The following is a 24495-nucleotide window of genomic DNA, read 5'->3' on the forward strand; positions in this document are numbered from 1 at the left end:
AAGCCAAGCCCGCAGCTCCCTGCTGGGATCTCAGCTAAGGACAGGCCCCGAGCACAGCGCCTCGGCCCCACGGACTCTGCATTTGGGCAACTTCCAAACGATCAAACACACCAGCACCCAGCCCAAGTCCACAGCACACGCACAAACGGGGTCTTTTTCATGGAGGGGAATAGACGAGGCCAGAGGAAAACGTTGCTGTCCAGCCCCAATTTCTAAGAACAAAACGCATTTCTCCTGTAAAACACCACCAAAAAGTCCCGCTCAGCACCACCACCGATTCCTCCACCAGCACTACCTTACCACCGGCAGCCAGCAAACATTACGAACAACACTTATCAAAACAAAGTTGCTTTTTTATTAGCAGGCAAGGTTGTCGTCTCCCCCCCTGCACCAGTTCACCTGCGTGTACCCGAACTCTCCATGGCACCGGCCCCTCGGTGCAGCGCACGCAGCCACCGCCTGCCCTCGGCAGCTCGCCCGCGTGTGCTCACCCGCCTGTGCCAGCAGCTCTCCTTACACCAGCAGCACCCCGGGCTCTCGGGAGCCTTTCCCTCTCCAGACAGGCACGAAGACTTCAGAATGCAAGCAGTGTTTAAAACACCCTAATTAGATCGATCTTGACTTCAGCTGCAGCGTGTTGGAATACAGATTAATCTATTCCATGGCTGGCACTGGCAGCTGCAGCAGCAGGAGGTCCTGTCAAATCAAGCCGTAACATTACACTCCTCTGCCTTTACCACCCCAAAAGCTCCCTGTGTTTTTTGGTTTTCACACCCCGTTCGGAGGGATGCCTGCCTCGCAGGGGAAGCAGCCCTCCCTCCGCTCCCCAGCGCAGGATCCTGGGGCAGGAGCAGCGGTCGGGGCTGCAGGGCAGCAGCAGTCTCTGGGTGGACAAGGTGTGTGATCCTGGTGTTCTGATGACCCCACCGGGATCTCTCTAAGAGCCTTCTGCCTTGTGAAGGCCTCCTGGGATAAACTGAGGTTTCTCACTCGAAGCAGAAAAGCACAAGAATAAAGCAGCCGCCTCCTTCCGAAGCTTCCAGCCTTCACGCAGAGGCTGTGGCTCCAGGTGGGTTTGCAGGGAAAAGCTGCAAAAAAAGAACCTGGAGCACGCCAGGGCCAGCCCCACGCCGCTAACAGCTCTGCCGGGCACAGAGCCACAGCCCGCGGCCAACGCTCGTGCCGACAGTGAGACGGGGGCAGCCCCAGCAGCGAGGAGCTGGGGTCTGTCTGCAGGAGGGTTACCTGCCCGCCGTGCTGCCCCCACAGAGCAGAGGCTTCGCTGGTAACTATAACAAGGTTTGACCTTTGCTCCCAGTTCAGCAGCCCGTTCCTTCCCCGGCCGTCCGAATGCAGCTGAGCAGTTCTGTTCAAACACACCGAAGCCTCTGCTAGGCATTCATTTCGGCTGAGCACCAGATGAAAGAACAGCGCCTGCTGGCTGCCAGAAGGTCTTTCAATAAAGACACTCGCTATCGGGTCATTTGTCTGTGCTGCCTTTTCACTTCTCCATGTCAGAGGAACTTATTTCTGCAGCAAGGATTCATTCCAAGGGGCTTTGCTACCTTTCAGCGCGGGTCACAGAGGAGTAAAATCGTATTTACTAAGAAACAGATTTTGCTGCTGTTGTTTTTTAATGCGTACAGCTGACTAGCTCCAAAGAAGGCTTCCTTCTTGCTGGAGGGTGAACAGGCAAAAAAAAACCCAGAGATAGGAATTCTCATTTGGAAATTGGCTGAACTAATTCTCAGGTTATCAAATTAAGCATTCCTAAGTAAAACTGACATCTAGGACAAGAGAAGGCATTTAAATGAAGATGAATTGAACAAACATCCTTTTATAGTTCATTAGACTCTCCAAGTGAGCACAACTAGCTGGCAAACGGCTGTACGAGGAGCAGGACACCCAGCCTATCGCACGAGGTCTGATGGCAGCACCACAGCCCCGCTAACTCGGGAGGAATTTGTGCTCTCTCCATTTTCAGCTGGCTGAGTCCCTTCAGGAATTTCAGGTTAGTACCCAACACTTCAATTCGACTGCTGCTGAGGAAGTCCAGGGCTGCAGATCCTGGTACCTTTATGGCCAGCTAAGACACGGCGCGGGGATGGAGGAGGCTTTGGAACACAGCCATCCATACAGCATCAGCTGCATTTCCAGACATGCAACACGGAAGCATTACTTCAAATCTTGCCCCAGATTTACGCAGTTACCCAGAGCCAGAAGCACTTTTATCCCTGCACTCGCACGTGCCAAGCACTCACCTCCTTGCTGGCTCTGCCTTCACAGCTTGGCCAGGAGCGTGCCAGGCTGCTCTGCTCAGCAGGGCAGGGCAGGACCCCCTGCAGGGCACAGTGCTGCCCACCTCACACCCACCACAGGCAAACTCCTCGCCACAGCTGGGCCCCTGCCTTCCGACTGCTGCTCTCTACAGGCAGGTGACGTTACACCATCGTTACACCATCGTTACACCATAGTTACACCATCGCAGAGACAACCACCACTGAAAGCCTGCTAAAGACTGTTAGAAAAATTTCCCTTTCTTTTTTCTTAATTACGTCATGTACATAGAAGCATAAATACCTGCAGTTTGGATTTAAGCCATCCAGAGTTTCCCTAGAGTAAAATGATTTTTCAACACCAGCAGTGTTTGAGATGTGGTTATCCAGCACTGGCATCTTTATGTTAGCTTTAAAAAATAGAAATACATTACAGAAAAGTTATTTTTTTTAATCAAATTTAATTTGGATTATAAATTTTCATAATAAACAAAAGCTCAACAAGTCACATTGAGGTTTTTTTGGTAGGGTATATATTATTTTCACACATTTGAAACACCACCTTCAAGACAATAAAGGAAGCATTCTTTCTGACACGATCTCCAATGTAAAAAGCAACATCACTACAGAATAAAAACAAGGGGAATGTTTTCTTTCCTCCCATCATCAGACACAAACCCCGAGCGTCTATCCCAACGCTCTCCAAAGCATTACAGCGAGCACAAATTCCTTAGAATTCCTTTTTAATAAATACTGAGGCCTCTGCTACCAAGCTATTGTAGCCGAACCTTTAACGGAATACGTTCCTCCGTTTGATGTAGACTTGAAAACTCTCCTAGAAAACGAGCATTGGTCATTTTTCTTCTTTTTCCAACAGTCAGGACACAGGCTGAAGTTTTTATGGGAAACGGTAACGAGAGCAGACTGACTACCAGCATCCTTTTTGCTAAGGAGATATGCAGAAAGAAATGTGTCCCCAGGGCCACCCGAGCCCAGAAGGCAACAACTCCCAGCCACGCGAGGCTTGTCCAATTTCCTCTAAAACCAGCGGGCACCACCAGTTCTTTCCAGCGTTGCTGTTCAGCAGCGGCTCTCAACATCCAACTGCCAAGCAGCAGTGCCCCCAGGCACAGAGAAATTACTGTATTGTGAGTGGCAAAGTAAAAACATATAGTATGCTGCTTACACACGACAGGACAACGCCCGTGACAGGCTCCAGGGGAGCCCTGTTACACGTCTCAATTAACTCCCACCATCGGAAAGCCGGTAACTCGCCTGCCCAGTGATGCAAAGCACAGAAAATTGGACCTACAACCACAGCATCTGAGAGTTTACTTTAATAAAACAGATTTCTGGACTCATATTAATGTCCTCCATTTCTTCTGAATATTAATGAGATGGAGATATCACATGAAGACCGTTTGCACAGATAGCTCCATTGTGCTGAGGGCAGATTTGCCTTCCCCCCGTCCCCGAAACAGTTCAGAAGCTGACCCTTTGCTGGCTTTTCAAACAGCCAGCTAACCCTCACAGTAGCCAGGACCATGCACGATGCCCTCTGCAGTCTCCAGATGAAGCAGCCGAGGCAGATTAGCTCCCCTTCCCGAACCAAAGAATTAAGTCAACGACACGGGCCATGGACCCAGGTGCTACTGCACTCTCTGCAGTCTCACTGCCCAAAGCCAGACACACCAGAGCATTTCTCCCTCAGCACTGCCTGTTGAGGAGAGGAACGCAGCACAGGAGCGGCAAGGCAAGCCTGAGACAAGCTCACACCTCTTCAGCTTTTCAACGTATTCATCCCTTATAGAACTGAGATGAGTAATGAACAAGATCTCAAGCATCACTGGCGGTATTTAAAGTTTCTTCCAAGTAGTCAAGTATTAACAAAATGGAAAAGGAAATGGACTAGGCATGGACTGACCCTAGATTCAGTTCAGCATAGGGTCCTGCAATAACACTCCACCACAGATTTCTATTAAAACGGAGTTTTCCACGGAAGAGGGGAAGAAAATAGAAAAAAACAACTTCAAAAGCGTGCAGTTATTTCTGTAATGTCTGATGTTCATTGAGTCACACTTCAGTGCCCAGAGCCATGAAAACACTGCTTTTGAGGTGACATTTGTAGTTGCCTCATTACTCTTTTCAAAAGAGTTTTGCATCAAAGAGTCAGAGCTTCAAACAACAGACCCTACAGGAGTAAAATAACTTATTAACAGCACATGAAATGGAATCGCCAGGAACTGCTGATACCAAAACAAGCAGGGCAAGTGTGTCATCACCAGCCTGCGCTGCAGCAGTGAATGGCAGGCTGCTCTGGGCTTGAAAGCTGCAGGAAGAGCAATGGGAAGGGAAGACCAGCGAGCGCTCCTTGCCTCCTCCCTGGCAGGCACAGACACCTGCCTTCATCCACCTCCTCCACGAGGAGAAGGATCCATGAACAGGCCTACCTTCGTGCTCTTTTTCAGTCGTTCCAACTTTCTTTATTTTCTTGGGCGATTTCATGAAGAGCGGGAAGATGGTCCTCAGGCCGAGGATGTCAACAAATTTGTGACAGTTGTCTGTGCCCTCGGGTCCAATCATGGCATGATCCAGCACCTTCAGGGCACTGCTGCGGGAAATCTTCTTCTCTCTGCGAAGAGAAAGCTGCAACTTAAACTTTTCAGGGACAGAAGGAGCTTTGAACTACGCTACTTCAAAGACACAGCATGAAAAGGGAAACTGAAGTGACGAGGGAAGTCACAAAGAGCCTGAGTGCAAGCTCTAAGCAAGATTTTCTTCAAGAAGCCAAAATATTATATTGACAAATACTCTTTTCAAGACCGTGGTTGAAGACAAACTATTAGCTTTGCTATTTCTTATTATTTTTTATTTCTTTTTATTTTCTATTTTATTATTTATATATGTGTTTTTATTTCTCAGTTATTAAGGAAGTTCTCATCTCTTCACCTCCTTACAAACATTAGCACAAAGAGGCAGAGGAGACTGGGTTGGGTACACAAGACAAATACTGTCAGACCAGAAGGATCAGGGCTTAGATTTAGCAATAATTCACTGTAATACAGAAGCGTGTTAGGTAATGGTAAGCACAGATTGGAGGAGGTCAGCTGCACTGAAGAAAACCCTTCTCCTGAACATGTGTCCGGAGGGAGGCAGACAGACCTCAGCTGCTCTGCTCAATGCGTATCAGAGCGCTGACGCTGGTAGCTGGGGCCGATAACACACAAGCAGTCAGTTAAAAATTCTGTACCTCCCAAACCAGAAACAAAAGAACTAATAAAGTTTTTATAACAAAACACAAACAATGAGAACCTCGACCTGAGGCAGCAGGTGCCGACGCACTGCGGGCCAGGCGGATGCCAGGAGCCTGGAGCAGGCCAGCAGAGCCTACCTGCAGCCTGCTTGCCCACAGCTGCACAGCAACCCCTTCCTTTTCTCTTTGGAAGGGGATTTGTTCTCTAACAGCTATATAACTGTGTGCACATTTACAAATAAATCCCCACAGAAACAAGCCATGCTCTGCCCCAAGATAGACAGAAGCACAGCCACCCCCTGCCTCACACAGCCGGCCGCTGGCACGTCTCCAGTGCTGCGAGGCCCAAGCTCAGAGAGCTGCAGAAGATGCCTTTCCTTTAGAGACCTAGCTGCCTGAACCCATAACAACATGCAGACTAAACCAAAGATGTATCAACACGCTAGCCCAAAAGCAATTTCCTTTGCTCAGCACAACCACAGCCGCGCTCAGCACACGCCGGGCAGTGGTTCCGCAGCGGCACAGCAGCGAGCGCGACCCTGCAGCAACGAGCAGTGCGAGCAGGAGGCTCAGCACCACCTCCTTCCCTGTAGAGGAAGCTAAAAATAAAGTACTTCTCAGGCTAGACAATATAAGAAATGTTTTCAGGGGAAGTAATTGCATATTGATCAGCATTTAGGAAGGTTGCACAGAGCTGATCTCTGGAATATTCATTGGGTTTAAGTTCAGGCTTTTAGGGATCAATAGCTGCTTGACTGGACTGTCTAGAGTTGATTTTATTTGAAATATTTATTCTGCTGGAGGCCAAGTAGTTTATCTTAGTCTTATCTGGGTTTATCGAAGAAACTTTTAGCTGAACACTAATTCAAAGACAAGCATATGTGAGTATCACCAAATGGAGTGACCTCAGTCTTAATGGAGAACTCCGAATTACAACTTTATTTACTAACCATTGTTTCCTCCTTTTAATACCCTTGTGTCTCATAAAACTCTTCTGGTACATTTATTATTCTAAACAGAAAGGTGCAAACATTATTTGGACTTCCCATACTAGCATAACACCACCTCTTACTTTTCCAAATACTAGCAAAACAAAAAATACCAGACTTCATGGAAAGTGCTGCATAAAATGGTTCTGTTTAATTAACCAGAAGATTTAGTAAAGAGATAGTCTAAGTTTCCAAGGGGTCATTAGGAACAGCAGGACAAGAAACCATAAAAGGATTTTAATAATCATAAAAAACATACCCTGACATAGCTGGAGTCAAGCTTTGGGGAACAGCACAGAGTTGTCCATTTTCACCTCATTTTTTCTATACAGGAGCAAATGTTTTTGTGAGGGCCAGGAAAAGCGACTGAATAGCTTCAGAGCAGAAGGTCACGTTGCCCAAGCAATGCACTTTTCCATAATATCCCTTTGCTGCATTTATCTATGTGCATACAGATGCACTTTCGGTTAATAACTGGGAAAGCCACACATCATTTTTCCTATGCAAGAGAGAATGTTCTTGACACATCCCCTGGGAAACCAGTGGCTGCATCCCCTCCAAACCCTAACACAATTTTACAGTGAAAGCAATAAGCTTCCTGTCAGCACTTGCAGGAGAACTGACATTAAAAGCCTGCTCTTCTCTCTTTGGGCTTTATAAGGCAAACTGCATTTAGGTTACTAAGGCAAGGCTGAGGGCCTGTGTACTGCAAAGTGCTTCCTGACCTAAAAAAAAAAATTGAATTTAATTCTTTATGACATTGATAAACTTTCCACTGGTGGCTACCAACCTGCTGAACTATCTTATTTTTGATAAAAACAATACATAAAATCCATACGCCCCCACTGCTGCAGAGATCCAAGTCAAATAATTGTATATATCGTCCCAAACTGACAGCTTCATTCCTGCTGCCACACGCTCTGTCCTTCAGGACTGCTCTTCTCCCAGCCCCCTCTGCTGAAGCTCCATGCTCGATAGCCCACCCAAATTCCCCTCAACACTGAAAGTCCGAGTCCTGTGCACCACGTCCAGCACACGGCCTGCTACAGTCATCGGTGTGAAGAGCATCAGCCACCCCATGCTCATTTCAGACACTGCCACTTCCATCCAGAAACGAGGAGCTCACGCACGGCAGCAGCATCTTTTGCTGATGGCCACACGTCTCAAGTCTCAGCAAAACGGGAAGGAGGCTGTTTTCATTACTGTCTGTAGGAATCTCCCGAGCATGCTAAATGTTCAGCTGAAAGATGCCATGCTTCCCCGCAGCCCTGGGTGCGCGACAATTAAAAGAACAACTTGGCTAGATGCGTTTGGTAGCACTAGATACAGAATCCTGTGTTCCCTAAGACAGTAATGGAGATTCAAGCCTGATATCTTTATTCTTGCACAGCTTATCTATCTCGCATGTCAATAAACTTTCAACTTTGCTTATTCGTCCTTTCATCTCCACAGACTATGGTGCAATGATTAACCACCTTCAAAGTAAATACAGAAACCTGCAGATCTCTCCCCCAGGTTTTCAGAGGACACAGACAGGAGAGAAAAATAATCTGCCCTGTCTGTGGGTATGGAGGTCAATCACAACTGAGTGACATTTCTATTTGTTGTTGTTTACCATCAAGGTATGAAGATACAAAAGCGTAATGCTCCTGTGCTGTTCTCTAGATACCAGTCAGACTGCACGCCTTACTTGCAATGCCAGCCCGCAGGTAGTATGGCCGTGCTGTTCAAGAGCAAGGAGCAAGAAGTTTACTCTGTCCAACTAGGCACTGTCCTCTCTAGATCGGATTTGCAGCGTGGGACAATTCAATTGTTTTTTTTAATAATTAAAAAAAAAAACACAAAACAACACACACTCAGGAAGAAGTTTTCCAGCTGGGATCCTGATACAGAGAACAGTAAACATTAGCTTTTCCCTCATTTTTGGACTCTATTAAAAATCACAAATGCTAAGTCCCACCCACATGGCACAAGAATTCCAAGTAATTAGTTCTGCAAGGATAGCTTAGCAGCTTAGTTCTCGAGGCAGAGGGAGGCTTCCCCTCTCGTCCTTAGTTTTGGAGCTTTTCTTTAATTAGCTTCAAGAAAACCCAGTGTTCCTATTTGAATAATCCACATTCAGTTATTTATTCAGTTCCCTGCTGCTGCACATTACCCAGCCATGCGCTGCAGGAATACATCATTTCTTGTTGGTGTTTGCTAAGCAGCCACCGCATGCAGCTTAGCACACCGGGGAAAGCAAGACAGAGCCCCACTGTGCCGGGTCCTGAGGAAGTCTCCTCTCAGAAGATGCAATCCAGTACCCGTCTAGGAAGCCAAAGGGAACACAGCAGAGAAGCCCTGGAGATTCGTGGTGTGACAAAAGATGTCACAAGTAGAAATGCATACTTATGCCTATTTCACAAAAGGAAATTTTGTACCAACAGCCACAAAAACTCACAGCTCAGAAGACACAACCCAGTGAAACTTGAACGCGAGAACCAAAGGAAAAAAACATCCCCTTGCGGAGATCCAGAAGTTCTCTCTTACCTTCATAGGGGTCTTTTCAATCCTTAGAGAATTAGTGGCCTGACTTATTGGGGTTATTATATGTTGGGATTATTATACACGTATATTGTCCTGACCCTATAATGGAGTTATTACAGTAACACCATTTCTTAGGAAAATGAGAAAAGTGGAGTTCATATGTCTGAAAACATCAAAGTAGCATGCTGAAAAGAGAAAAACACACTAGCATATGAATTGTATAAACAGAAAAATACAAACATCTTGCTAGAACGTGTGCTGGTAGCTCAAAAGCATGCAAGAAAGTCACAGTTACGAGTACCTAAGCATCAGATTCATCAGCTGTAGGCCCTCGCCTTTCAAGAAACGATCACGATTGGAGCTGAGCATCAGGCAGGAGCAAAGAGAGTCAAACAGGTTCTCCATCATTTCCTGTTCTTCTGCTGTACTAGGGTTGTGTCGTTTAAACACCTGCAGGACAAAGAACACAAAATTTCCCCAAAATGGAGGGCCCGGTTTGGTCCACACTCCTGCAGAATATGTATGAACGTTTTGCATCACAACCTTCAACACCTGACACGCGGAAGCCTGCAGCCATCAGAGCAGCAATCACACATCACCGATGCATTCTCTCTTGTAGCTGTGCTGCCCTTTTTGCTGTCCTGACCGTATCCCAACAGCTGTGCAGCAGGCTAACGCATGACTAGAAAGACAATGCAGGGCCTCCAAAGGGAAAGGTAAATTCACTGATTACACAGTTCACAGAACTATGCGGATAAGCTTGCTACAAGAGAACACCCAGGCGTAATGCACACCTGAATGATCTGCTCTGCAGCACCCTAACGTACGGACGCTGCTATCACCCGTTCAAGAAATATAAGTGAACAAAGAACATTTTCCTTTCAGCCAGCTCAACAGCAGAAGCAATGCTGCACAGTGCTTGGGGTGGAAAATACTGAAGATGGACAAATTCTAAGCTCCTCTCCAACCCTCCACACAAGTATAACAAAATAATTTAACTTTTGTGTACCTCGATGTTAACATCTGTTAAACAGGGATTGACCTCACTTAGCACGGACAATACATGTGCGTGGAAGTTACTGGGGGCCTATGCCACCACTAAACGTTAAGCATTATCACATTTCGGTATCTGCAGATTCCTAGGACAGCACTACACCCAGGATCCGTTCCACTTGCTCACAACCAGCCTGCGAGTCTCCCGACGGTTGAGGATGTATGTGAATTACTCACAGATAACTGCTGAAGCAGCACATCGATCCCATCCAGCTCCCCGAGCAATTCTCTGTTGTCTAGACGGGAGTGGGGGGAAGGGGGAAAACAGAGAGAAAAATGAAGCTAACTGTCAGATTTTACTGCCATCTAACACTGATACATCAGCAAACAAAATCAATATGGCTTGACAGAGTACAAAAGCTGCAGAAAAAGAGAGGGCGCATGCGTACAGGAGAGAGCATACACAGGAGAGCGAGCACAGGCAAAGGGGAGCCAAAGGCAAAAGAGTGCAGTCATGATCTGAAACAAGCCTGGGGCCTATCCTAACAGAATATCAATACCAGAGGCATGTCTCACCATCATTATTCTGAAGCAAAATAGCCAGCACCTCACTGCAGTACAGCTTGTTGGCGTCAAACGGCATCTTAGCCTGTTGGTGGAAGGAACAAAACAAAGACCCATCAGGGCACTGCTCCGTGTTTCACTGAATCTGAAGAACGCACTGATCAAATCACTGAACATATAAGCAACACTTGAAGCAAAACACAACAGCAGCAATTCTGCAGTATGACTCAGTGACCAAATAATAATTCTTCCTGATTCAGGGGTGACAGTGTGTACGTGTGTCCACATGCATATGCCAAAAACCAACTCTGATCCTTTGCGTTATCCTACATAATTCCAATTGCCCGAGTTGATTCAAAAAACCTCACAACGGACTCCAGCTGTCTCCTTCCGAGAAGTTTTCCATGATATTGTATGTAGTATGCATATGCATGGGCTCATCCCTATTCTGAAAGGCCGCACCTGCCACCAAAAATGGAATTTCAGACAACACAGCACAGTAACGTTGAACAGTAGCGGTCAAAGTTTGATGAGGACCAAACGCTGCAATTGGCTTTAGCCTGCACAGTCACATAACATTCCTTTCACACACTCCCTCTGCTAACCAGATAACAGAAAGCGGTTTGCAGTTACTATAAAAAAATTAAAAATCTTAAAAATCATCAGTAACTAGCCGTTCGTATTTCACTCTTCAAGAAAAAAAAAAAAAAGTACAAAGTAGTAAGTGCTGGGCTTAACACATCCTATTTGTCACCCCCATTTTTCCCCTCTAATACACAAGTACCTGCAGCTTGATTGAGCAAACCTGGCTGTGCCAGGCTATGTGTGGGCCAATTATCTCAGCCAGCTACCCAAGGGTCACAGTACACAAGTATCCTGCAACAAAAACATGAAAAGCAGGAAGATCCCAAATGCCACGAGTATTGACTTTAAATAAAGCTTTGCATTGAGAACAATCCCCAAGCGCTCTGTAGATGATGGTGTTTATAGCAACCACGTCTCACTGGCATGAAAGGGGGATGTAGGCAGGTGCCTGGTGCTACACAACCCTACCTGCTACCATCACAGCACATACCGACTGCTGTTGTACAAGCGTTAGGAAATAACGTCCTGTTCTTTCAAGGCTGCACAAAACACCAAACCCTGCTTGTGTTTGGAGAAAGGAGCTATTAAGCTTCCCCACCTGAGCTTTCTCAGGCAATTCTGACAGTCAGAATACAATTATGCAACCTGAAATGCAGTCAGAGAACAGAAATTCACACCGTGCCATGTGCCAGATGTCCTCACCAACTCCTAGACAGAAACCTGATTTTAAAAATCATCCTAAAGACGGTCTTCAGCAGCAGAGCACTCTACGCAGATGCTGAGACACCGCTTTAATCCTAAACACATCTGTCAGGGCGAGAAATTCCAGACCAAGTGCTGCCAATAGCAAAAGCTCCTGGGCAAGGATTTTTATTAGCGTGCATCTCCCCACCATGACAGCTTGTAAGCAAAAAAAAAAGCACTGCTTGATCACACTTCCCCAAACCCAGAGGGAGTTAACACATGCCAGAGCAAAGGCAGCACACACATTCGCAAGCCTTTAACATTCATGTTCTGCTGCACCAAGCGGGGCAATCCAAGTTGTGATTATTTTGCTTTCCCAAGTTTCTACGTCTTTCAGCTGCAAGAGTAATTATAAAGCAGACAGCAGACCCACACTCAGTACATACCTGCCTGGAATAAAATTAACTTCACTTTTTGTATTTAAGCGGAAGGGAATATAATTATGTTACTACCTGTAGTGAGAAATTATAGGTTATTTCTGCTAACAAGTGTGTGAGGGGCACAGAGGAATATCTGCATGATTACAAAGCTGTTAGAATATTTTTGTGACTCAGAGGTCACAGTAACTGTACAGACATTTAAATGTGGAAGTGCTAATGCCTTACTAAACAAGTCAGGAGAAAGAAAGCCCAGGATCCGTTCTCTAAATTTCCTTCACTAGCTCTGTAAGCGAGCCGAACTATCAATTCATTCCCTAGAATATTTTTCCAGGGAATGTTTAGGCATCTTTACACAAAAGACAGAGTTAAACAGTGCAACTCACTGCCACAGCTGCTCAAAATATTAACAAGGAAATGTGAAATCAAAAGGCAATTACATGAGCTCCAAGAAAAAGCCACCACCGGTTAAAGACACCTCTAGAAATCAAAAATGTGTTTGAGATGTAGCAAACAAATCCATAAAATACATAAGCTTCCCTGCTTACTGATCAGCTTTTTACATTCCTGCTGGTTTTAGCCATGGACCAGAAATCCACTCTACAGGAATCACACAAACAGAGAACAGACACGCTCTGCTGTACGAAGCTTACAACATAATGACAAGACACAAGTACATCCATTTAAACTAAAAATGCAGAAAACGCAAGCTCTGAATTCTAACTTGATTTTTGTGCCCAACAGCTTCTCCACCACACACACAAGCACACGTGCAAACTTGGCTTATTTTAAGCGATGTTTAAAGTTCACACTAAGTGGCTTACTGAAGGCAGGCACTGGCAGCACTCTGCTGATGCCTGAGCTAGGAATGCTAAGGTAATACTCGGGTAGCCAGATCGGGGGTTGTAGCCCACATACTGTTTTGTGCTGCTGTGAAGTCTCTGACACTGCAATAAAGGGAAGACCATAGCTCTCGTGGTAGGACCAAGGACATGTTAACAAAGAACTCCCCAGAAACAAACAAAAACCAAAGACGTTCAAGAGGACACATTACAGGTAACTTCCCAGGCAAACACTACAGAAATGAGACACCTTCTGCTCAGGGACACACCACAACACGTAGAGCTCCTTACACATAAAGCCAGCTCTTCCAATTTTGCTAGTTTACAGCAAGTTAGATGGAATATACAGCAAGTTAGATGGAATGCTACCTCAAGCACAGCAGCTTCCAGACCAGTGGTTTGTCAGTTTTTATTGTGCTAACTAACAACGTTAACAGAAAAAAAAGCTCACCTTCAGCCTCTTGAGCAACCACTGCATGAGGCCCTGCTGCGCAGCTTCTGTGCACATCTCCGGTCGGAACTCTGCCATGTTCTCCACGATTGCTGAGAAGAAAGGCACAGAGAGCATGCATTTCCCCCATCCACAGTTCAGCTTGCACCTGTATCAACACAGCTTTGCCAGGTCCTTTCTAGGGCCGCACTGTTCTGGTTAAAGTTGCATCCTATTTGCTACACTCTATTTTTTGAGTGAGACTTCAGCTGGGGTGTATGACGCTGTCTCACTGCTTTGGGCAGCGTGACACCAGCTCTTGCTGGAAGCAGCCTAGGATACCTGCCCTTTACTGAAGTAACAATGCTCACTGCACAAAAAAAAACCACAAGATTTTACTGCTGCTGTGCAGGAACAGAAGTCCAAAACTAGTTTCCAGTCTGCCTCATTCTTCCAGTCCCTGGGAAGGACAAAGATTCATAGGGATTACTGTCCTGAATGACTGAAAGGTGGGGATGATGGTCTCAGTGTTAATAAACGAAACACGTTGCAAAACAGTCACTGTGCTGTGCAAAGACTGAGGAACAGAGTGGTAATAATGATGTAATTGTATGAAATACAACCGTTTTACTACCTGAAAGTTAAATATATTGGTAAGAAACAGCACACACAACCGAGCAGAGCTCACAGACAAGTACACAGAAAATATGTAGTCAGTAGAGCATCCATTCTAGTCCAGTACACAGAATTTCATCTGTCTATGTGCACATTAACATAACGGCTCTGGGAAGAGGCACCTCACCAGTGCTCGTGCAACAAATGCTAGCTGAAGAGGTTAGACTTCACCGTGAGTTACAATTGTGCTTGAATGAATCCTGCACTAGGGTCTCTACCTCAGTGTTGGCAGCTCAAGGGCAGGGCAGGTAAGAAGGAAAGGAGGGGGTGGGATAGCCCTCCCTCCCCATGTTGTACAAGAGGGGCAAAGAAGCGAGAGGCTGTGCAGCAGCCACTTACCTAGCGTGTTGTGGACACCATCAGCTTCCTCCTTCACACTTTCATCCAGGCGCTCTAAATTCTGGACCAGCAACGCCACAACTTGGCCCTCCACCTAAATCACCATGGTCATGGGAGAGAAAAACATGAGAAGACTGAAAAAAGGAAAAGAGAGGAAGAAGTGGAGGGAGGAAGGTCTAAAACAAAAAATAATCAATAAGCCCTACTGGAACATCCTGCTAGACATGATTCTGGTCGGGAGACAATAACAACCTTGCTCTAAAATCTCAGAAGCAGCAAAGGATTCACCAAACAAATCTGCCACTATGCTTGTCTTAATTAAACAACTTTTAGGTTTCAGATTGAACAGAAAAACATCTGGAGGAAAAAACAAACCTTGTCACACACTTATTTCCCACATCAACCCTGACTGATTTATAATCCCACAGAGTTCTGAAATGCCAGGCACCACAAAGCACCTCACTCTAGCTAGCTCTCAGCTCTGCGAGCAGTTCCACTTTCAACGTCTTACCACTGGCCTGTCTACATGTTTGTTATACCCTCCACCTTAATAGGTACAAAAAGCTGAAGGCACAATGCTCACGCATGCAGATTCAAAGCTTAGTAAAATGAAGGCGCCACGTTGACTCCAGAGAGCTAACAAAACCCCGACAGCAAAGCAAGAGCAAGAGCAGGAATCTACACGGGCAGCGGAGGTTGCAGCCCTCTCGCCACAAGTCTGCTCTTAAAGCTGGAATTGGACAGAGTCCAGCTTGACTTCAGCTAACCCCCTATTGTGGAGCTAAGCTTGGAAGAGTTGAACAAAATAAGATTTGCAATTCAAAACTCTTAACTAGTTTTGTGCTCAGTGAAGCCAGGGAAAAAAATACAAACCTCAGCTGCTGGGGAAGGCAGCGCAGCAATCTTGTCAGATAACCTCACACATTACACTGACTTTTTTTAAAGTAATCTAAAAAGCAGATATCCAAACTTGTCTCCCAGGATATGCCAGACTTGTTTCTTCCAGAGAGAACAATAAAACATCTAAAACTTGGCTATTATCCGTGAGTTGGTGACAAGGCAAACAGAGAAAGAACTTCGCTTGATTTACCACAGAAAACATCTTCCCTACCAGTCCTCTCTGCCACTTCATTCATCCAGCAAGCCTTCCGTGGAGGCAGAGTAATTAAGAGCAGCCAAGGGGCCAGCTGGAGGAACCGAGCTCCCGGCCACTGTCATTAACCTTTGGAGGTAACAGCGGCTGGACGAGAGGGATTGCAGGAGAAAGCACGGCAGCCAAACAACAGGAAAACAATAATTCTCCCTCGTTCAATTTCAACACAGCAGTTACAGGACAAGACAGCCACAATGTTTCACAAGCGCAGCAATTCACCAACGGAAGCTGCCTGAAGGTAGAACAGACTTTGAGATCTAAGTTCTGCTGGACATCCCTTCTCTGAACAGTGCTTCTGCTCAGTTTGGCACCCTCCTGCAGCCGAGGAGCAGGAGGCATGCAGCACAAATGCCAAGACACCAGGAACTGCACCGACACAGAAGATGAGAGGCACCCAAGGGAGTTAATCAGGTAGAGAGCATTTAAGACCAAGCGATGTATCTGCTGCTGCACATAGATCACTGTACAGGGTCGCTTCATCTCTGTGGCACAAAGATCATTAAATGTAAACTCTCCACCACCCTTAAAATGCATTAGCTCTATTACATGAAAATTTCCAAGCTTGCAAAAAAAAAAGCATAACCTCACTATAGGGACATTCCACGTTTCAAAAACAAATCATCAGGCTTGAAACAGGAGTTACTGGGTCGTAGTACACCGGTCTAAGCAAGAGGTCAGACTGAAAGGTCACAATGGCCCTGCTGTCCTTCATATAACAATCTGAAGTCATAAATTCCCAGGTAAACAGAGATCACCCTTCCCACAAGAAGGAAGAAAAACACAGATCAAGCCCCAGATTTCAGTAAGAGGCTGTCCAAGTCACAAACATTTCAATAAAAGGCTGCCCAAGTCACTCCATTCTTCCTCCTGCATGAAAAAATCTCCCAGCCTACACAAGTTTTGAAGTAAGAGCGTGTGCCTTCCCCAAACGAAGAGGTCTAACAGCACACAACAGCCTGCTCCTTACACTCTGGCATTCTGTTCCAAAGGCCTGCTGTGGGCCTCAGTACAGCACTTCAGCTACAACGAGCATACAGCAGAAGCAGCTAACTGCATCATGGTGTTGGCAACATAAATAAGCACAGCTGCAGAAAATGGGGGAGCTCGGAGCATCCAGTGCTGTGCTGTATACGGCAGCTGTTCAGCCAGTAAAATCACGTGGAGCTTTCTACTCACCAGAGCATCGATGAGGACTTCAGCTCCTTCTTCACTCTCATGGAGAGTATCTATATCGGTCAGTTCCTGAAGCAAGTCTACCACAGCTATGGAAACATGTGCTGGATGTTAAGGACAACCAGGACGGCAGCAGACACGCAGTGACAAAAGAGCTTTGCTCCTAGGCTAGTGAGCTCCTGACAGAACCCAGAACTGGCAGCTCGTTAGGGCACAGGAACACTGGACCCAAGGGTACAGAGACTACTTCAGCAGTCTTCATGAACACCAGATTCAGGGGATCCTGACAGCTAGGGACGATAGAAACAATCATCACCGTGTGCGTCCTGTGCTGGGCAATTTCACTGTTGCTTGATGACACTTTTAATTTTTAAATCAAAACTTCTATAGTTGGCATAACTAGGCATCATCTTTCATTGTCAGGATCGAACATAACAAAAGAGAAATGCATTATAATAATCTGATTTGGGTGTTATTCTCTCAGTGATCCCCCTGCTAACCTGACAGCACACCCCTAACAAGGCCAAGGCCACCGCGTGGAGCAGCAGCAATAACCCCCTCCTGCCTGGCCCAATTAAGGCAGCGTGCTCCTCTAACCACGTCCCTCACAGGAGCAGCATCGTTTCTGCCAGCCCAATTTTCACTCATTAACACTGGGCTGCATAACACACGGTTCCCCTGACTGCTACACAGCTCTCCGGTACAACGAGACGTATTCCACCTCATTAGAGCCACTTCCCTATTCTCTCAGACACTCTGATCAATCTTGCCCAATTCCCACCGGGGCAGAACAGGGTATGCAGCTTCCTGCATGTCCTATATAACAACTTTGTGATGAATCTCTTTAAAATTCACAGGCTAACAAACCAGCCTCCCAGCTCTCCTATTTGTGCGTTTGCTCAGGCACACACGGAGCAGTAGAAGGATTTGTATACATCTGTCCTTAGCAGGGTGATAGCTGCAACTTATCTAGTCTCAGGAAAGACTGTCAGAGAGCTGCCTGTTCCAGTCCCAAGTTAACCTATGTACAGCTCTGCTGACGGTGTTTATTAGTATGACTGCTGCTTTCATCACACTTTACAGCAATCCTTAACCAAGCCAAAGCTATCTGTACATTTTCAGGACAGGTAGATGTCAGTTACAGTTGCTAATGCCATCAGGAACTCAACCAGAAGGGTGTCAACGCCGTACTGGGCAGGCAGCCACTCGTGCTTGTATAAAAACATTGTCAGGGGAGCCAGGGCACAAGCTTGGAAGGCAGTGTGGAGCACAACTCAATAAGCAGGTTAAGAGAAAATAACCTGCCTTGCTTTTATGCTGCAAGGAATCAATTATTAAGCACCAAAAGCTGGAGGAACAGGCCAGTAGGAACCTCGTGAAGTAGGACAAATCCAAGCCCTGACTCTGGGATGGAGCAAAGCCATGCGCTGGGGCTGTCCATGGAGGTGACAGCTCTGCAGAAAAGAATCTGGAAGTTCTGGAGAAGATGAGTCAGCAGCAGCACGCCACTGCAGCAGCAACGGCTAATTGCAGGCTGCACTGCATCCTCATGAACAAAATCAGCAGGCCAAGAGAAGGACCTTCTCTTACCTGCTGCTTGGCACTCATGGAGCAACATCCTGAATGTTTTGTTCAGCTGTGGGCGTCCCCAGTACAGTACTGGGCTCATCAGAGCACAGGACCCCCTACAACGGTCAGGGGATTAGCAGATGACACACAAGGCAACTGAGGGAATGGGGCTTGTTCAACCCATGTCAGAGATAAGGTAGGATCTAACTGAATCATAAAGGCTACTGCTTCCTGTTAGGTGCTACACGGAAGACTGAGCCAGATTTTTCTGATGGTGAGCAGCAAAAAAATCAAAGTTATAGCAAAAGAAATTCAAGCTAGATTTTCAAAGTCTTCTGAAGAAGCATATCCAGAGATGCAGTGGAATCTCCATCTTTAGAGAGAATTAAAATTCAACTTAACGAGAACCTGATCTAGCTTAAAAGTTGGTCCTGCTAAAAGAGGATTGGGCCAGAAACCTCCTATTGCCCCTTCCAGTTTACATTACTCCACGATTCTACCATGTTTCCAACAGATGTACCCACACCTCAGAGGGCACTCCCATCTAGGGAGCTTCTGTGGAGGCTTCCCATGAGCACACCAGCTGTCCTACGTAATTTAGGAGACAGAAAAACAACTTTGTTTCAAGCTTTCCTGTCTTTAATTAAATCTTGTCAGTGACCACCTTCCATTCACACGCTTTGTGTGAAACTAGCTCAATCTCTGATTCAGCAGGTTATTTCTACTCTCCCTTGGACACTGTTTTTCTCTTTGCATTAGTTCCTCTAGACACTACATTTAAATCACGTCTGAAGAGCCATTTGCTTAGAGCTCTCCTGAAGAATCTTTTTCAATTTGTTTTAACAAAGTCATTAGAAAACTTGAGCTGTACCAATTTCATTACACATCTAGATGCTTCAATTTAAGTGTTTCTCTTCTCTGTACAGGCAGCAGCACAGGGAAGAGGCATTACTACAGCCTGTGTCCTGCTTCCTACAGATCTGAAAACACTTCAGCAGCTTTATAAGAACTCAGTTTTCTCCCAAAACTGCAATCCACAGGCCCTAACCTAACAGACAGACAAGTTGCAAACCAAGTTTAAAAAAAAGTTTGGTGGAAAAACAGACAAGTCCTCACCTCCAGCTGTGACTCTAGGACACAACTTCTCATAAAAAAAGGACGAAGTTGTATTCCTGTGCACTCCAGATACAAATCTGTCCAGCTAGCGCAGGCAAAAATCACTTCCTTGTGAATGAGAAATTCAAACATACCCTGTTAAAACCGTGCACATAGTTCACAAAAAGCCTGCGGTGTCCAGAAAAAAAATAAGAGAAATGAAACTCTGGTGCCCACGGAACTGGTCACGCATCACAGGCATTTCCCATGTACAAGAGTAAATTGTTAACAACCATTTACTTGAGAGTGATTTTCATTACAGATCACAGATAAAGAAAGCCGTGGCATTTGCTGTTTTGCATGGACAATATGCTACCACATCAAGGTTAAGCTAAATACAAGTTAAAATAGCCAAGCACAAGGATTTTTAAAACTAACAGCGCTTTTCACTTAAAAAAAGGTACAAACTCAGTGCAGCGGGGGAAAAAAAAGAGAAAAACGTGTAGTCTGTGAAAGCAGGATATGAGATGACAGAAAAGTCTCCTGAAAGCCTCTCATGAGAGAGCTGCTGTAACCACTGAAGGATATCTGTGTTGTCGTGTCCAAGCAGCCCGAGAAGAGACTGCACAGCATTCAGCTCCACCAGCAGGTGGTACAGGTCCGGCATCGTCGCGATCACATGCATTTCCTGAATGATGTCATTTAGATCCAATTCCGATTCCATGAACCTGAGGCAAGACAAAAAATAAAAAGCACATGAATTGTGGTCAGCAGACACAGCCCTTCACCACAGAGAACAACGCCTTCCCCAAGGCCCCAGGTAAGACTGAGTCACCCCAGCTGCACATGGCCCCAGCATCTGATGCTCCATCATCGCATCAAATGACTGAATCCAGACTTCCTACAAGCAGTTTGTGCCCCACCCTGTCCTACATCTGCCCCTTTAGTTTACTCAGGTAGCAGGATAAACCTTCCTACTATATCGTTTACATAGTAAAAAGAGTAGATCTGTTCCAATTCTATAAATCAGTTACAGAACCATAGAGATTATAACTACACACGAAGAAAACCTTGCATATGACATAAATACTCCAGCGATGCACCTCCCCTACCTACTCCATACTGACACGTGCATTGTCTTAGTCTGAAGCGAAGACCATAGAAAGAATTTAGACAAAGGAAAGAACACTACACTGGACAAAAAAATACTGGCATTCAAGTGTAGGCAGAAATTCATTTAGCATGAATAACAGAAGAAGAGGCTCGCTGGCAGTGCAGGTGTGGCAAGGAGCATCCTGAAGAGCCTCTGGCTTTCAGAGCCCACCCAGCCATCTGGCCCACGGCATCGGAGAGCTCCGTCAGTACAAAGCAGTCCCCTCCGCACACGGAGCGCTGCCTGCATACAGAAGCACCGCGCCTTCCCAGCCAAATCAGCACACAAAATGATGACGTGACACCCTGCTTAATTTGGGAAGCAGAACTCACAGCCCCGGGATCAAGCTTTCAGCCCAGCCCCCGGTATCTACCGCCTGCCTGCCAGCGAGAAAAAGCAGCACTGCTCAAAGCAGCGTGAAGGAGAAACCCCCCTGAAAAAGGAGAGACTTGGAGCACGGCCGATGATTCTCTGATGCCAACTGCTAATAAGACTGGCGTCAGCTTACACTTTTGAAAACAAAGCAACTTATTTAGATACCTAAAAGGAAAAAAAAAATCACAAAACCTTATTTAACATTTGTACTCCCAAAACAAAACCAGCATAACCTACAATTTGAAGACCGAAATTTCACAGTCTTTCATATTAACAGTAAGAGTTTAATAAACTAAATCTTCTCCCTTTATTGCTATTTATTTTCTTTATGCCACAACTGCAAGTGATTTTTTTTAAACCATATACCTGTCTCTACCAGAAGTCTCGATAATGTCATTATTAATTAATAAAGTTAGTTTCAAATATAATTGATAAGAACAACATGGCAATAACAGCTATTATGTAAGTTTTATGGAACTGAAAACATCTGTATTTTCAAGAAATTGATTTAGGGCTGAAACGTAAAAGCAAAGGCAACAAATGGTAACACAAAGGGGCCAAGCATGATCTTACTTCTCTGGATTGTCCGGAAACTTGATCCGCAGCTCCTGGTTTTTGTAAGATCGCTTCTCAAAGGTGAGAATCATCTTTTTCACTGAACTCTCATCCAAAGGTTCCTCCTAACAAAATTGAAAGGCAGAAACCAGAGCTTAACACTTGGATGGAAGGAACAATTCCCTGGCGTGCAGCAAACGGGAGCGCAGCAGCTGCGGTGGGACCGCAGTCAGGCCCCGACGCTTTGGGTGCGGTGAGCAACAAACCCCAAGCGCTGGCCACCTCGCTGCAGAAAGCTGGCAGAACTCACACCATCGCTATTCATTTATCGACTCGCTGCAGCTTTGACCTAAGGAAGCTCTGCAGAGCAAACCCTTGTAAATTGGGGTTTAATAAACCAGAGGTTTACCAGGAGGCTTTTTTGCCAGAAGAGCTTCCCGATATGTTCTGAACCCAAGTATCAGTGAACAAAAACAGTGTTTTGCTGTGACCTTACGCGGCGCCACCAGTGCCTCGTGAAGCTTTCTGCTTCTGACATATTACAGTAAATTTCCATTAACAGCTTAAGCCCACAGGTAGTTTCCTTTCAGAAGTCCATTGTGCCTTTTCTTTTTGTAGGTCTACATTTAACTGTCTGTAATTTATGATCTTTTGTATTTTTCTCACTCGGATAAGCTTTCACTTCTATTTTAAAGTCTTTTTCTAAAGAAAAAAAAAAATCAATATTTTACTCTAGTACTTTCTTTTTATTTTGGAAAGTCTTCCAAAGCATTTCTCAGCTGGCATTATACATTTACTGTACGTTAGTAGCACACCCTTAGCTACCTCCCTGTTACTTCCTTTCCTGCTTTTAATGTCCTACTTCTAATTAAATATTGCTATCCTAGATTTTCTTGTGTAAGCTCTTCCTTCTTCTCTTTTCAACTATTTTATAACCACTACCACAGAGAATTTCTCAAAACAGAAAACAAACCAGGCCTATTCACACCTTATGCCAAGCTGCGTGCCCTGCTCGCTGTTAAGTCGAGTTGTTCCTGGTATTAAGGACTCTTTACGCAGTGACTCAAAGCAGCAATCTTCTCTCAGATCAACAAAGTACCAACTTCTTTAGCAAACTGCATTCCAATAATAACAGCAGTCCATGCAATGATCATTAAAGACTTCAATTATTATTGGGATTTCCTACTTCCTCACATTCAGCCTGCCTCAGCACTTCACAGCTCACCTCCCCATCCCGTTCAAGTAATCAGTGCTACAGCACCCAACCCATATTCCTCCTTCAGGGGAATTTCAATCCACCAAGGGACTGTTGCAGACGCTGACATTGCTTCTCTCTATTTTATTTGACTCTTTTTTTTAATATATATCACTGTAACATCTCCATTAGGATCTGCTTTTTATGCATTCCATGTGACAGTGTCCTACAGATTAGGCTCCTTCCATCGATTTTACTGAAAAAGAATATTCTGATGGCACATGGATTAACGGTGTTCCAAGATAATAAGCAAGAGATTTGGGTTCCAAAGAAACCTCGGACCCCAGCCCTTCAGATGCCTGGATGGGAGAACTTCACTTGACAAAGACTTGCACACGGCAGGAAACCAGAAGACTCTAGCCAGGCAGCAGGACTCTTGGCTGCATCCGTTCACCCTGCAGCTCAAACGCTACAGAAATCCTGCGTTATCTTTCTCAAGTAGCAGCAGCAACTGTAACGGCAATAGCTCACCATAACAAAAACAAACAAGGGAGATTTTCAGAGATGAACGCTAGCAATGCTGTACGCAAAGGACAGGGATATTTTACAGAGCTACATGATTCTGCAGTGGTGAGTATGCTTTTTTATTTTTAAATCAAACAGGACACAGGCAGCAGGAAACAAATATCTCCTAGATTTATACCAATCCATGTGTCACATTTATAAAGTGATCTTTTCCCTGGCCCTTGGCAGAAAGGCCAGTGCTGCATTGGATTTCTGTCTCCAAGGCTTGAAATCATTTACCCTTGGCAGCTGCTACCCCCTCCTCTGACCCAAGACCTTTCTCGTGTAGGAGAACGTTTATTTGCTGCTGCAGCATAGCTGGATGGAAGGGGAGAGGGAGAGAAGCTATGTGGCTGGGGGTACTGATAAAGAATAACGGAGTTAGAAAACTATTTAGAATCTAGAAACTATTTCCTAAATATATAATTTAAAAGGTTAATTGTGTATTCCTAACCTAAAACAGAAAAGAATTGAAAGCTTTTTTTTATTATTATTATTATTATCCCCCCCAGTCACCTTCTTTAGACCTTCAGAGGCTATCTGTGAAAGCAAAACCACCTCCTTCAGTTACACAAGGCATGCGCCATGGTATGAAGCGGAGGTCACGGCGAAGGGATCTAGCTTCTGCCTATTTCCCCTAGGACTCTAGCGCTTTACCTCCTCCTCTTCCTCTTCCCCATCCCTCTCGATTATCTGAAGAAGCTTCTTCTTCTCATCATCCGTTTCTTCCAGCGCCACGGACTCCTCCTCCCTGTGACGGCCGTGCTCTCGTGCGCTAGCTTGTTTCCGACGTGCTTTGATTTCTTCCTCCTCCTCATCGCGGGGCCTTTTTGTCCCTCGGTTAGGCTGAAGGCAGAGAAACGAGGTGAATGAACACAAGCCTCCTGCGACCCTGACAAACCAGAACAGCAATACTACCAGAACACTGAGGAAATTCTAACACGTTATTTAAAACATTTGCTTACACAATGCTTAACTCTGAAAAGTGGAGAGGAAATTAATTTAGCGAGGTGTAACGGCACACGATGAGGTGAATCTCTGCCAGCAGCTATGTCAACATCCTCCCGTGT

General features: G+C 45.5%; 1 protein-coding gene across 1 annotated transcript in view; it reads right to left on the minus strand.

The window, feature by feature from the left end:
* Nucleotides 1–24495, minus strand: part of CTNNBL1 (catenin beta like 1) — a 46445-nt gene that overhangs the window by 16177 nt on the left and 5773 nt on the right. The window contains exons 2-11 of the mRNA XM_084296950.1: nucleotides 24083–24271; nucleotides 21685–21791; nucleotides 20170–20311; nucleotides 16923–17018; nucleotides 14594–14687; nucleotides 13601–13692; nucleotides 10614–10686; nucleotides 10275–10333; nucleotides 9346–9494; nucleotides 4727–4908 (exon numbers count right to left, since the gene is read on the minus strand). Coding sequence (XP_084153076.1) covers nucleotides 4727–4908; nucleotides 9346–9494; nucleotides 10275–10333; nucleotides 10614–10686; nucleotides 13601–13692; nucleotides 14594–14687; nucleotides 16923–17018; nucleotides 20170–20311; nucleotides 21685–21791; nucleotides 24083–24271 — 1183 coding nt within the window. The remainder of the gene's footprint in view (nucleotides 1–4726; nucleotides 4909–9345; nucleotides 9495–10274; nucleotides 10334–10613; nucleotides 10687–13600; nucleotides 13693–14593; nucleotides 14688–16922; nucleotides 17019–20169; nucleotides 20312–21684; nucleotides 21792–24082; nucleotides 24272–24495) is intronic.

Source organism: Netta rufina (assembly GCF_964035555.1).
Source record: "Netta rufina genome assembly, chromosome: 16".
NCBI classification, from domain to species: Eukaryota; Metazoa; Chordata; class Aves; order Anseriformes; family Anatidae; genus Netta; species Netta rufina.